Raw genomic sequence first — 16142 nt, forward strand, 5'->3', positions numbered from 1 at the left:
GATTTCTTCAAATATACGTATACTCGAAGGATAGCAAGAAATGAATAACCGGTCTTGGGTCGGCGACCGTAGTCGTAAACATTCGCAATCAGCTGATGGAACGTTTGTCTTTATGATCACAAGTGTTCTGAGAAATATACGGTGTATCTCCAACTATTAAAATATACAATACTTATAAAATTGTACAAACATACAAATGCACACTTTTGATATTTATAATTACTGATTTATATCCACCTAATAAAAAAAGAATTACGTTCGATCTTAATCGGATTTTGAATTTTTAAATAGGAAAAGGACCGAAAGAACGATTGAATCAACTCAATTAATTCAAACCGTTTAATTTCAACAAATAAAATAATGAAAATAATCAAAACTCTGTTCACTCTAGTCTTACAAAATTCTCAACCGTTGAATAATTTCTACGTACCATCGAAAATCTCCATCATCTAAAAACCATATACTATAAAATTCGAAACAATCGAATCGAGTTAAAACATTGCCTACATCTTAATCATTTTTCAGCATACACCACCGGCCAAAAGTTGGCGATTATCGCGTATCGCGATAAATTCCCCCGTTAATCCCGCGACCGCGCGGACGGGGGAGAAAATGGGGGCTGGAACACACCCCCTTCGATTGAATTTACGAAAGAATCGATAGAATCCGATTCCTTCTTCCCCTTCCGATTCCAAACTTTCGATCGATACTGTACGTAAGTATATCCCAGGCTAGCGATCAGCCACGCGATCGTAAAGCCTCGGATTAATTTTTTCATTCTTCGCCGGCCGAGAATCGGTTTCCGCGGTGGATGTTTACGATCCGCTCGGCGACGAATAATCCGCTCGACGTAATTGCTACGTGCGTCTCGGCAAGACACGCTGCGTTTGCTTTTACTGCTTACCCGCAGCGGCTTTGGTATCCTGCGCAATTAGCATCCACCGACGATTCATGTCGGGTTAATAAATTGGGAGGAGACACAGTAAAGCGGGATCGGAAGCGCGGGAATCGGGCGTGACACGGTTGAAACGATGGTATAAATAAATTTTCTCTCTTCTTTCTACCCGCTAACGCGTTACCGATTTATTTTATTCCACGTTTGTTGCCGCTACACGTATGGGCCACGACAGAGGGGATTTCGTTGACGATTTATTTGTGGCAAGGTTGGAGGGGTTGGAATAAAGTTTAATGAAGTTTTATAAAGTAAAATGAAAATTCTGACTTCGATTGAAATATGTAGTCAAGATCGTTATTTTGAATAGCGATTAAATATTCTTAGAAAGTGTTATATTTTCTTATTTTTGTAGAATCGTAATTGTACTGTCGTCGGCTTATCGTTTTTGTATCAATTTCTATTTATTGCAATTGAACGGGAGCAAGAAAATTATTACTCGGAAACTCGATATTAATGGCCCTTTGATTCTCCTTTTTTAGTAGAATGTTATATATTGCGAATATGAAACTGATTGTAATTGCAAAACGTTCCAAGTTATCCAATAGGGGTATTGTTACTTACTTCTGGTAGCTATCTGAATTTTGAATTTTGATTACATTATGTCGAAGATTATTATTTTATTAATTCAGAATAAGAAAATAATATTTGGACAATCTTCTTTTAGTTTGATTCTATAAATTAGCAATAACAACGAAATTGCAATAATGAAAAAATAATACATAATAAATTTCTTTCGTTATATTTCTATATTTTAGAATTTTAGAACTTACCTAAACTTAATGTACAACGTGTTGTAACTATTTCGAATAATTTGTGAGGTCTTACCTGAATACGAAAAAAAAAAAAATTAATAAAAATACTACATCTTCTTCCAAGCAACTTTCGTACGAAACATTTCTTCATAAAACGAATAATTTACGACCTCTTTGAAATCGTCTCGTTGTCGAGACATCGAGGCCGAATAGACCGAAGAAGAAAAGTACGTACGAGCATGCGCAATGGAATGGGGAGCGCGATGCCCATTCGAATTGGTGTGCGCTCGTTGCGCATGCTTATCGGCGCAATTAACGCCGCGAATAAGTCATTGCGAAGGCGATCGAGCCTCGCGAGTTGTCGCTACTCGAAGATCCGACCGGCCGATAATTATTCAGCGGATGGCACTGTGGTATATATTGATATATCGATTCGATCCCAATCGTTGAAACTCGTTTCCTTCTGTTTTTGCGCTTTGTGCATCGTTGAAACCGCGCCGGGCTCGGTTTTAAAAGCATCCGTTTGGATGCTTTGCTTCTACGGATGAACTGCGTATTAAATATTCGTGTCTGGAGTATCCGGTCAATGTAAGATAGGATGGTTGTAGGGGTGATGTTCAAATAAGCGCAAAGATTAGGACGAATGGAATCGATATATTGATTTTGTTACGCGATTATGTTAGATGAATAATTTTCTCTTAACGTTAAGATGGTTAAGATAGGGAAGAGAAATCGCAGTTGATAAAACAGATTGGAAACGTATCGAGATATATATGTGAGACGATGACACGAATATTTATTGTTAATCATCGGATGGAATTTCTTTATTTCATTCAAATTTTTAATTTTTTTAATTTTCTTTCGTTATCGCGAAAAGTAACAATACGAGAAAAATAAACAGAATAAAAGTACAATTTAATATAATCGTCTTTTTGAATACAATAAAATTTCGTAAAAATTAATAAACAATGTTCTTAATAAATAAAAGACGTACGTAATTTTTTGTATCATTTTGTAATGATTCATAAAAAATGAAAAAAAATTGTTATTCAAAAAATGTTTGTAATTCTTTTCTTCTTTTTTATTATTTTATTATATGTAAGTGTAAGAAGTAGAAATAATTGAAAAAGATTATTGATTCGATTTTTTTAAAGAATATTTTTACGATATTCACTTTCTTCTTTTTTCGTCACATACGAATCGTGATAATACATCGTATATTTAAAACGAGTCTTATTAAAATACCATTAAATGATAATAGAAGAATTTATCGATACGAGTGCCACGTTTTATTACAATTTTCAATATTCCTCGAGATTGACTTCGCCATTTTCTTTTTTAACTTCCTCCCTTCGCTCCCTGCATTTTTCATCGATCTTCCTTCAATGGAATGCTTTCAGCAACGCCCTCCTCTATCATTTTCTTTCTACTCCGGTAAATCGTTGGAAATATCGAACAACTCTCGATCGACGATCAATATAACTGGAGAAGAGATACATTCGATCGCTGCTGCGAGCGCAATGTACGCCCACCCGCCCAAGACCCGTTATCGGCTCCCCTTATCACTGATCTCCGCTTCTGGAACGAGCAGTTCCTCGAAACGCCGATCTCGTTTCCTCGAAAAACCGCGGCGGGTGAAAAATGAACGACCATCCGTCTGGTTGTGGTGTTCCAAGAAGATTGAAAATATTCGAACTTTTCTACTTTGTCAAATATTTTTTTTTTTTTCCATTTTGGTTTTCATGTGGGATTGAAGTATACATTTCACGCGAAAGGGAAAGTGTAAATAATTGAAAAGAGGTTACTAGATTTCATTAATAATGGGAATAGACAGGTTGTAATAGTTATAAAGTTTTTCTTCTTCTTTTTATTGTGATAACATAAGATTGAATCATGGAACAAATATAAATTTTTTGATTCATTATTTGTACATTATTTTTTGTTTAAAAGTATTTAGACACTTTCTTATACTGTATAAGATGTAGTTTGAGTTTTGTGAAGAAAAGTACTTATTTCATCGTTTTCTCTTTTGTAATTATTAATATTATATAAAGAATGTATCGTAAAACGATAATAAATTTATTTTTATATTTTAAAATGTAAATACGAATCTCAATAGAATGATCAGCTATTTGAGACGCTCTTAAAATGATTCGTGATATAATTTCTGAAGCGATTAAAATGAAAATTTTTGAATTTTAATATTTTAATATTCGACAATTTTTATTTATAACAAATGAATTAATGAAAATTAATCGAATCTTTTTATAAATTCAAAGAAGAAATTGAACATATCGATTACTCGAATACCATAAATACCAGAAATATAATTCATTATTATAAGACAAAAAATTTTATTTCAAATAACTCGAGAGTGATAAAAAAATCTGTATTAAATTTCCTGCAATCAAACAATAAAATTAAATACAATTGAATATTTTTTAAGACATTTGCAAAAATGCTTTGACCAAAAAACAACGATAAAATTACGAATCGAAATAAGAACGTATTCGCAAGAAACAAAAAGCCCTATCACGAGCGGAAATCTTTATACTTGCTACCTTAAATGTAGAACACGACGCTTTCCCATAACAGAATCCTCCTATTGCATTCTCGAGAATGGCGCGCGTTCCTCGATTAAAATTCGCTCACCAATTAGTAGCTCGATCCTATTCTGCGTCGGACAGGCCGGTCCGCCCTCGACCCTACGTTTCTACTCGTAAATAACGAGGCGCGGGCGTGGGACTCGCCACGGGGGCTACATCGATAGGAACGTCGTCGAAAAACCTTCTCGAGGAAACGGAGGGTCTTCGCTCCTTTGATCGTCCATGCTTCTTTTTTTTTTGATAAAGCGTCGAAATAATCGAAAGAAGATATTCGATTAGTTACATTGCTTTGTACAAATTTTTACAAAAGAGGAAACGATTTTAGTAATAATTGCATTTTGGTGCTTTAACAATTATTTATGTGCGACGAAAATGTTGAAAACGTATTTCAATCGTAAAGAAAAAGATTCCAATCTCGGGTCGTTTTTCAAATTTTTAATTCAACAAGCCATATTTTTTTTAAAACGAGTCACGTTGCGTTATTTGTTGTAAAATGTACGTAACCATAGCCGGGAAGCAGCGAGTCGGGAAGATGGAAGAGAGTTCGCACGGGTCCAAGCCGCTGGACGCGGAAAACTTTCTCAGAAATCTTCATCTCGATCTCGTACGAAAGTATTACGTACACACCGCTTAACCACGCTCGCCAGTGTGGTCTAGAATGCGCGCGGCGAGTTCGTGCGTGGCTAATGCGCTCGATCCAATCGGCCAGGTGATAACCATAATCACGTAGCGGGCTGGTGTGATCGAACGTGTCTGTTGCTGCGACTGCGATCGCGCCTTATGGCTGCGAGACCTTACGGCTGGGGAAAATTTGAAATTAGCTGTAGAATAAAATCTGTGCGTCTGACCGCGTTAACGAGTCCATTTCTTTTCAAGGAAGTTTTTATTCAGTCATTTCTCCGCCCTTTTCGAAATTTATTATATCGTTGTCGCGTAAGAAAGATTAATTAGAACGTTATAGCGTGCAATGAAGATGCAATGAACAATCACGGAATGGAAATCTTGTAAATATTTGAATCAGGAGAGAAAATTAGGAAGAAAAAGAATCACCCGATCGAGCTGTAAAGAAGAAATTCGAATCCTCCTCCATTTGCCGGACGATTGACCTCGTCAATTGAGCTATCCAGGCCGACAAAATTACTTCTTCCTAAGTTCTAATGTTTCAAACGGCTGCCGCCCACAATTTCATCTCGAACTCCTTCCTCTGCAAATTGCCTCCTCCGCAAGCCTCTACTTTCCGCGGGTTTTCATCTTCCAAGGTATACCAAGGTTAATGATATCCTCGAGTTTCCCAGTTTCTTCCGTTCTATATTATCTTTTCTCCTTCTCCTCTCGGCTTTTCCTCTCCCCTCCCTCGTGGTTTGTTGTAACAATTCTTGGGTATCGATTGTTATAAGAAATTTTTCACGTCGATATTAATAATTGACTGTATTATTAGGATCGTGTTTATTTACTCATTTTTATTAAGACACAAATAAATACAATCTCCAGATTATCTTTAGCACACGCAACATCTTTAAGCATATAATATTTGGATCGTGCACTACGAATAAACGAGTGTAACTCGTCTAATTTAAGACCAAGAAGAATCCAGACGACAGACAAAATCAAGACGTGGTGATAGCCTTCGAGATTTTGCGTGTGCGGAAGGTAGCATAACGTGTACGCTGGCTATTATTTACGATTTTCTGTTTCTCGCCTAGCGTACACATTGTTGGCGTGTGGAGACTCTTATAAAGTTTCTCGAAGGCCGTGGGACCTTAACCCTTTCACTGGTGAACTGTGACTGAAATACGTTCACCGTGTGGAAGAATTCGATTATTTCAATCGAAGTTTTTCTTAAATAAAAATCGAGATTAAAATTAATAGAACTGAAAATATTATATAATTTAGGTACAATTTGAAAAAGTCTCGGATAAAAGATATTAGACGTTATATACGAATGTCTTTGAATTGAATATTAATGCATTGCTTTTCTGATAAAATGTTAATAAATTGTAAAAGGAATACTGCAGGGATACATCTTTTAAAAGTTTTTCAGATATTTTATATTACATGTACCTAATTTTTTAATTGAAAATAAATAAACGAAAGCAATTACAATATAATAACTCCTCTACTTTTACTCGTATCTCAAGTTTTAACGAAAATATTATCGGTAACGATCATTTTCCTTGTTGTTGGAGAAACGTTTTGATAAATAAACAAAAAAAAAATCGCTTCACCTCTTCGAAAATCGCGAGGGAACGATCACGTGTTCGAGGATGAAATTCTTTACAGGGCAATTTCCATCCAATCGCTCGGCTCATTTCCGTGTGTACGAAACACGGAAAAGCGAGAGGGAGTCAGCAAGGCGCCGTTCGTGCTTTGCACGTCGCGCATGATCGACGAGCGGTACGCAGAAGTCGATAGTCTGTCGAAAGGTGAAAGATTGAAGGTTAATAGAGGTCGAGGCGTTCTTTTTTCCCCTTTTTTTTTCGTATTACCGCGAACATTCTGGCCTAAGTAGCGAACACGCGTTGGCCTTTGTGCGAGCAAAGACTTTCCGCAAATAAGATGTTCGTCCGCAGTTATTAATCGCCTCTCCTCCAATCGGATTCGCGATTTGCCAATTTCCGCGAAATCGTTCAACTCGTCTCTTTTATTAGAAAAATTTCTGACACGGTGTGAAACAGCCTTAACCCGTGGAGGTTAAACAGCGGTCTGCGGATTGGCAGACGTGTTTGCCAATAGATCATCAACGCGTGTTTTTGTGAGCTCTCGATTTCGAGTCGAAGGAAAGTTATATTCTATTTGGTTAAGAGATTGTTTTATTTAATCACGATATTTTGAAAAATATTCTGGATAATTAAAATTATACAAAAAATATGTCGAAATAATGTGTATGGAAAGGATATATATGTAATCAAAATAAGGGGAAAAGACACAAATTACGTTAATTAATAAAAATAGGTAATAAAATTATCATCGTTATTAAATTTTATTAAAATTGGAGTGATTATTTGAAAAATACAAAGTCAGTCACAATTATTATCGATTAAATAATTATTTCAATAATTTAGTATTCATTTAATCGATTTGCCAACTGAAAGTTTAAACGATAAAAAATTTCTTGAACTACATAAATCAATTTTACATTGACATAACATTAATACAATATAATCTATATCTATAATCCAATGGGATAATCTAATATTTAGATTATATAGAACTAGATTAAGATCCAGAGAGAAATTCTTCGCTCGCCACTAATCTATGATTACACTTCTTTTGATTCTAACCTCCAAATAGTTGACGCCTAAAGGCAATCGCGTGAAAGTGCTGTTACTTCCGAAAACTATAAGAACAGAAGAAATCAATCATACAAGAATATATCCTAAAAGGAGAAATCCTTCGTCAGTTTACTCTCAGAATCAAACTAATCGTAAAATTTAGACCAAAAGCAAATAAAGTAAGAAATGAAAGAAGAGTAAAAAAATATTTATATCACGTTTCAAAGTTGCAAATCATATATAGTTTAGCGTTAACTAAAGTTCATAAAGAGAAGAAAATTTACTCAAACCAAAATCAAAATTAGATCGAGAAGGAGCGAGAATAATATATGGAAGATATTTTTTTTCCATTTACTAATATTTAAAATTCAAAGACTCTTTCGTCAAAGTCGTCGGATACGTGATTCCGGCTACCTGTCCGCACCGATGCGGTTATAATTACAGATCTCGCGGTTGGTATCAACATTAGTGGTGAAACTTTGGTCGCGATTTGCCATGAGAGGTGCAGAGAGAAGCGTGTTGGTGCCTTCAGCGACTAATTAAGCGATTATAGCAGCTCTCGAGCGAGCTAACGAGTGTTAATCCCAAGTCGTGGCCGATACTCGGCCCAGGGTCAACTCGGCGCACGTTAAGCGCGAGTACCGCGATAATTTTACTTATCAGTGTGCTTGGATGAGGTCTGGCAGGCTCTTCCATTAGAAACGAGTCTTCCCTTTCTCTTTCGCGAGTTTCGTGGCTGCCTTTTATTCAGTCCATCTCCGATTAAAATTTCATCGAGACGGGCACGGTTTGTTCTTTTGTTTGTTTGTTCTTCGAGGACGAATGGGTATTAAGATGAATTGGGATAATGATGGTGCTTGGTGGAAAAGAATTAAAAAATTTTCGAACGTATATTTATTGTTAGGAAAATGCATTAAGAAGAATAAATTATTCTAAGATGTTTTAAAATTATTAGATACGTATTTAAACAATCGAGTCGTCAAAGAGTAAAGATGATTTAACAAAACGAAGGATTTTCAGGAAACAAATTTTCCCAATGAAACAAAGATACGAATATTTTTCTTCATTTTTAAATAACAAAAATTTCTATCTTCAATTCTAAGTAAAGATCAGCCAATTTCAACTTGATAATATCAGTCCATAAAATAACCTGTCAAATTTATTTATTTATTTATTTACCCGATACAATCTTACCTAATTTTGTATCACAAGAATATGTTTAACCGTTACTTAACCCATTCGTCAAAGAATCCACGATCTGAAAAGGAAAAGAGAGAAAATTCATCGAAAGAAAATAACTTATTAAACCTTCGTCGTATTCTTACCCGCCAACCATTTTTCCCCACGAAAACGCATCGATTTCCTGTCTCGGTTATTCAAATTACCGTTAAACCGAAGAATCCCTGCTAGTAGCGCGAGTCGAACGGGCAGAGTCGCGCGCTGGATCCTCTCGTGTCGAGGCGCGACTAATTAAGCGATTAGCGGCTCGACTAGCTCTAGCCGGGCATTAATCCAGACCGTGGTCGATACGAGAGCACGACTCTGCTCGACGAAGACGAAGAGGAGGAAGTAGCGATGGGATCAAGTTCGATGTGTATCGAAGAATAGTATTGGTAGGAGGTTTTGAATTTTCGAATGAATTCTTAATTTAAGATGATAACTACAAAAAAATTCTAGATTAAGTTAAAAAGCTAGAAATACTAAGTGGTTAAATAATTTATCGAGAAAATTATTTTTGAAATTTTGTTATACGATTGCTATATTATACATTTTAAACATACGAACGATGTCTTGATTAATTGAATATTTAAATTCATTTTAACTAGTAATAAAAACCCACGTTTCATCTGTTAAAAGATTCGAATCTACATCGTATTTAATTCCATCGCTAACTAAGAGAGAGGAGAGGAAGAAGAAGAAGAAGTCTCTCTCCTCGCTAGATATTCCTCTATTAGCGATCAACGCGCATCTGGCTCGATCAACGCCAATAATTCAACCGGGTGTCGGTGAATTACACGTTCCGCTACGCCCTGCAGCCCCTTTTCACGGCACCGTCTCTCGACGTTTTCATTTTAATAGAAATCGATCTTTAAGATGCGCGATAGTGATGGGAATCGATTTGACGAAGAAAATCGCGGTTACAAAGAGGGATAAGTGAGCGTGCAATTAGAAATCGGGGATCTACGGGGCGGCAATAAATCCAAAAAGCAACTAATGGCGCACGCGTATCGACGTATCCATCCGGCTATCCGTTCATCTTTCTCACGCAGGGCGAAATTTATTGCAAATAATAATTTAGAAATAATTATTTCAAATAATTCCAACTTAATTTATTGAATATTCGCGAAACTGTTTTATTTTTAATTAACATTCAGTCGATGTATATTTGAGAAAATAATAAAGGAAAAATTGATCATTCGAGGAAAATGAGATAACTTTTGGGATAATGATTTTCTTCATAATTCTCTTCATTTCAAAGATAAATAATTTTTAGGAATAATTTTACAAATGATTTTACAAGATAAAGTAAATCCTTCTTAAAACGAGGCAAACCAGCTTTTTACGTCTCTCTTCTCCTTTTTCATCATCATCATCATCCTCATCCTCATCATCCTCATCGCGATCCTCTTCTTCTTCTTCGTTACGTTCAATTCTTCGTTACTTAACCGCGTCCGGAAAGGATAGCGCGGATCGAGCGGATTCCTGTTGGAGTGGACGCGCGTAAGCACGCTTGATTTACGCTAAAAGCCGAGTATCCGGCCCGTTCAATCTTTATCGAGGGGGGGTAATGCGATGATGATGGACGAGCGACGATTCGTAGAGGCGGAATGCGCGCCACGCCGGGATATATATGCGCCTCCCGACGTCGAACGGTTATTATTGTAACTCGATCCTGGGACACGGCGCGTAGAAAGCGGTGGAATTCGTTGGCCTTCGGGTGCCGTGCGGGCGGTGGGGTGGGGGAACTCGGCCGGAGAATTGTTTTGAAGAGGCGCGGACCGGGATTTTATCGCGTTTCGTGGGAATCGAAAGCGAACGATGAAGTCATTTCGAGGATACGTTCAGCAGAGTTGGAAAATCTGCTTGGTTCGTAGTGAAAGTGACTTTTCCTCTTTCTCGTTTGAAAATATCAATTTTATAGGAACTTATTCTATTTTTTATTCGCGTTAACGTCGATTCGTGTGCTATTGAAAATTAACGGATATTTAACATTCGTGTTGTACGATTAATTTGTATTACACTTATACATTTGGCAAACATTTTTCACGTTATATAAAAAATGTTCAGATGTAATTACTCCCGCCTTTCCATCCAAAATCCAATCTCTCGAAGAATCCCAACCTCGCCAACCCCCCGCAAACTTTCTCCTTCCTTATATCCTCCGTTCATTCGAACGAACAATTCCGGACGTTTAAGCTGTACACGTTTCCACGGAAACACGTGAACGGTCGCCGAAGGCTGGATAGAAAATCGGGAAGCGGGGGCAGAACTGGGACGGGTAATCGCGTCGTAAATATCGGGAATTCGCGTTGCCAGCGTGATTTCTCGAAGCAAGGAAATGCAAGGCTCGCCCCGCCACCGCCATCTTTTTTTCAACGATCCCGACCGGTCGCTCGAATTGCTCCTCTACGAGTGGTTTCGCCGCGAGATGAAGATGTCGCGATCACGATTTTTTCTTCCTCGCGGAAATCGAAGATTAAAGGCGACCCCCGCCATTTCCGGGAAAATAGAAGATCGAAAGATCGTGTTTTAGAAATAAGAGTAGCTTATGTAAGTGGGAATATAGGGGAATGGTTGGGTAGATGGGTTTCGTGATTTTGAGCAATGAAGAAGGTTTTAGTGGATATGGTGTTCGGAAGTGTTTTAGAAAGTGGAAACGCTCTGGAGTATCGTTAAATTATATATATTACAGGATACCTGTCGTTTCATAGTGAACTTTTTTCTTCTTTTTTATCGAGCTCGAGAAATAGGACTCTCGATTTTTATTTCATCGATTGCGAGATGAACGGCTATTCTTTCGATTCTTATAGGAAAAAATTGACTTGTATAAAATTTTTTTTTCTTATTTTTACTCGTACGTTATATTAGAAAAATATATTAGAAAATCATCTGTTTCTATTTCTCTTTACAAATCTCACTTCGATCGACGATATTTCGATTTTTGAGCATTTTATGATAGATTCCATATCGCGTATATACAATTATTATTATTAAATTCGGTAAATAGAAATATTCTTCGAGTTAACAAATTTTAATATTCTCTTGTTTAAACTCTATTACATTATAGATGGATAAAATTGCATTGTATGCCAAGTATTATTGCCGGTGTTATGGAGAATTCACGAAGCGTGCACGAATTTGCCCACTGGCATCGGGTATTATCATCGCTTTGCCGTGTAATCGCCTGTGTAACTTACGCCACTATGAATTATCATTAACGCCCTCGAGCGATCACCCTCGGGCGGATTCCGTGCTGTTGGTCGTGTACCTCGTTGCAAACGGCACGCGTCACGAACACGTGGTCGTCGGTCACCGGCGAAAACGGAAAAGATAAAGATCCAGATTTCCTTCTTCTCCCGATATAAAAATCGCTCGCTCGGAAATTTATCGACTCGACGCGGCCAGTCTCGAATTTACTCGGCTACTACCATCTTTGCAAATTGTATCAATCCTGATGTGTTATTTGTGTCATCTTGGCTGGAAAAAATATTTCGTATTAATATTCTATTCGTTGTAATTATATTTGTAACCTCGAAAATTCGATTGTTTTGATTAGAATTGATGAGGTATTTTGAATCTTTGACTCACTTTCTACTTGCAATTTTATTCGATTAAGAAAGAAAATATTTGTATTGTACTTGTATATATAACAATTACATCCATATATGTATATCAATCACCATCGAAACAAAAGTTCGAAGCGAAAAATTTTTAATTTATTTGGGTCTATCATTCATAAAATTTTAAAATTATTTAAATATCCCTGTAAACTCAGATAAATAAAAATAAAAATTTAATTTTTAAAAATAAACTAATTAATTAAAATTAATTTATAATAAATTTATTAATAAAATTTATTTTAGTGTTTGAATTTTATAGTATTAATTAAATTAATAAATTGGATATTAGTTAATCTATAACATTTAAATTGCATTTAAAAATTAATATCTAAAATTTATCATTTAAAATAAAAGTAATATGTCTGATAAAAGAAATATTTTGATAAAATATACATGTATAATTTTTTATTCTATTACTCCTAGCAACATTTATCCTAATGATAAATTCAAGTAATGTATTTATCCAATGAGTCATTACAGAATTTAGAACAATTATTAGAATTCGAGTTCCAAGCGTATCCCAGCCACGAAAGAGATCGTATCGCTCGTATATCGAGTCTAATCGACGAACAACGACAAGATCGCGAGGCAACATCGGTCGTGCGTCAATCGAACGATCCGATCCGCGGCGATAGCTTGGTTGCCATTGACATCCGATCCCACATCCCGGTCACGATTAAGACAATAAGATTTTACGACGTCCCCTATTTCAACTCTGTGCTTTGTCTCCGTTTGCTTATTTTCATCGATCATATCGGCGGAGGGAAAATAAGAGAGGAGGGGGATGGGTAGTCGAAGATTTAACCGGAAGATGACCTACTCCGGGTGGCGGTATCCGAGATAGGCACGGCTAAAAGCCGATCATTTAATAAGTTATACGAGCCAGCTTAAAGATTACGATCGTGGTATCAACCCGAATCTGATCACGGCCTGTAATCAAATGCTGTTACCGACTTTTATTACGCCGTTAATGCGGCACGGATCGTTTCGTGAGCTGGCTCGCGACTCTGTTTCACGTATCCCTTCTTTCTCTCTTTTTTTTTTCACCGACTGTACACTCGGTTATATATTATTCAACTTGTAGGAAGGGAGTGAAATTGTCGAAACGATGTTTTTACAAAAGATACTCGATGGAAAAATTAGTTTTTCTTGGCTCGAAGTTTGAAAGTTGGTTCATAACTTCTTGCCTTTCGTACATGCCTCGATGCTCTTTCGTGGGAAATAACGGTGTTAAGAATTATACGATTCCATTTAAAGAGTAATAAAGGATAGAAACTATGTTATTATCTCATATCGTATATCTGACAATCTTTGAGATATTTTTGTGCGAGGATGGTAAAATGGAGTCTCGTGTTTAATTGGTAAAATAAATTCGGCCGAATTTTTACCAAACTTTTGCATTTTAGGCTGCACGGACACCCATGGCAGACCTGTTCTCGAATTCGAGGACGAGCCGTCCAGAAGGGAGGCGCTCTCTGTCAAGGAAGTGTCATCGTTTCTGCTCTACCTCGCCCGTTTACCCAGGTAATTATACGTGATCGATTTTTATCGTTATTTGTACAATAAAGAAAAAGAAGATATATTTTGTAACAGGAATATACGATGTTAGAACGTTTTATAAATAATTTTCTAAAGTTCTGTTAATTAATTGCAGTAATAATATTCGCCATTGTACAGTAAACGACTTTCTATAATTAATTAGATTTATTATTTTCTAGTATTTTCTCTTATTGTGTGAAATTAATTGCTATTTCACGATGCTTTAATTAAAAATTGATAAAGGATAAATTTTCCCACTTAGTTTTCAAGAAAATTATATTATTTTTTTGAACTGTCAATCAAGTAATGATTAGTAGATTGTAAATAAAATTATTAATTGATTGATTAAAATATTTTCAATATGATCCTTCGAAATCAACATTTAAAATATCTTACATCACCAAAATTTTGTAGAAACGAATTACAAATGGATAAATTCAAACAATTTAAATTGTCTTTTAAAATCACTAATTTACAGAATAATAAATCCAATTTGACGTTTTGATAATTCATTCCAGAAATATCTCATTCTCAAAGACGAATATATACATATATATATATATATATACAGAAGAATAATTTGATATCTCAATAATCGATTCTCCTAAACAAAAAAAAAAAAAAAAGCTTCACACGTTGCGCAGAAAATTAATGATTTATCGCGGTGACCGTATTTCCCGTGATAATAACGATTCATTAATCCGGTTGCCCAAGTACAAGCTTTCCAACACGCGTGATCGACGACGGTTTCCGTAATAATTATAATTTTCCACGGCCGTGACATCGGCGACACGCCCACCGTAATCACGTGTACGAGGTGGCAAGGCGTGAATATCGTGTTCTAAAAACCACGATTTTCCTATCGTAGACCCTCGCGACAACCCGTGGGTTATTAATTAACGCGAGGGCGCGATATTTTTTTCTAATTAGCCCGCTCGGCCGAGACTAATCGAAATCCAGTTGAAAAATTACCACCGTCGATAATTACCTCGGCCGGTAATTCAATTACCCTGATAGACGAGCGATCTTATCGGGAATTTCAATCGCCCCGTCGTCTTTGGAAGACTAACGGCGATCTCTGTGATAACGCGGGGACGATATATCGAGATGCAAAATTTTTGGTACGAGAACTTTTCGATTTCGGTCGTAATATTGATTTCAAAATTGCGTTACATTTTTCACTTTACAATATAATTCTCTTAATCGAGATTAATAACGATTTAGATATAGAGAATGACTGTGGTATTGGGCGGAAGAAGGAACAGGTTCAGTGTGATTGATATTTCCACCTCCACGTCGGTCACAATGACACGCGTCAACCCGCGTTGTTTGCATAAATTCTCAAAGGTGAAACTAGCCAGGCTCCATTCAAAGAAATTAATTTCCACGTTTCTCGCGTACACGCGGCGGCGTTCTCCATTCTTCTCCTTTGAAAATCCGCCAGTTATTATACCGCGATTTCACACTGTGTACGCATCGGTATCCGCTAATCGCCGGTAATTAAGTTGACGAACGACGGCCGAGGTTGTCTCCCATAGTTGGCGGTAATAAGTAACCGTAAGGCCGTAAATAATAGAAATGGAAAACAGGTGTCGCCCTTTCTCTCCGGGCGAAATTCTTCTCCCGATTTTTCGATCGTGTCGTAAGTAAGCGTTAAAACGGTGTTCGCGGCGGTGTTGTTACCCACGTAGGCGAATAAAAGGCCCCGGTGGTACCGGGAAAGGCGGTAAATCATTCGCCACTTAACGCCGAGGAGGGGGGGATAGAATTTTGAATAACGATCGTCCATTATCGGTGGTGTATCGAGGAAAGCGTGCAACACGAGGAAACTGAATATATTTCACATTACGTAATATGTCTATTGTTCGGAGAAAGTGCATATTTCATTGATAAGAATCGGGCATAAAGCCAATTTATTTTATTGCTATCCTTGCAGTGCCGCCGGTGCCCGCCGATCGATCGTCGGGATCTTTGCCAATTCCACCCGATATTGGAGCGCCTCCAATAGCAATTTTCTGATCGAGTATTCCATGCATCTTTGATTGGTCGATTTTTCACAAAACGATATTTCCTTTGATGATATTGCGGTTTGAAAATTGGTGAAAAATTTTTGTGCGGGTGGTCGTATAAATGTTGATTGATAAATTATTAATAAACCAGGTTGTATACTCGATCCC

General features: G+C 36.8%; 1 protein-coding gene across 5 annotated transcripts in view; it reads left to right on the plus strand.

Moving 5' to 3' along the window:
• The window catches only part of LOC107999813 (puratrophin-1), a 323391-nt gene that overhangs the window by 187451 nt on the left and 119798 nt on the right, over positions 1–16142 (plus strand). For all 5 annotated transcript variants that reach the window (XM_062073658.1, XM_062073646.1, XM_062073654.1 and 2 more), the window contains one exon: positions 13833–13950. In XM_062073658.1, the coding sequence (XP_061929642.1) occupies positions 13833–13950 (118 nt within the window). The remainder of the gene's footprint in view (positions 1–13832; positions 13951–16142) is intronic.

This window comes from Apis cerana, linkage group LG1 (assembly GCF_029169275.1).
Source record: "Apis cerana isolate GH-2021 linkage group LG1, AcerK_1.0, whole genome shotgun sequence".
NCBI classification, from domain to species: Eukaryota; Metazoa; Arthropoda; class Insecta; order Hymenoptera; family Apidae; genus Apis; species Apis cerana.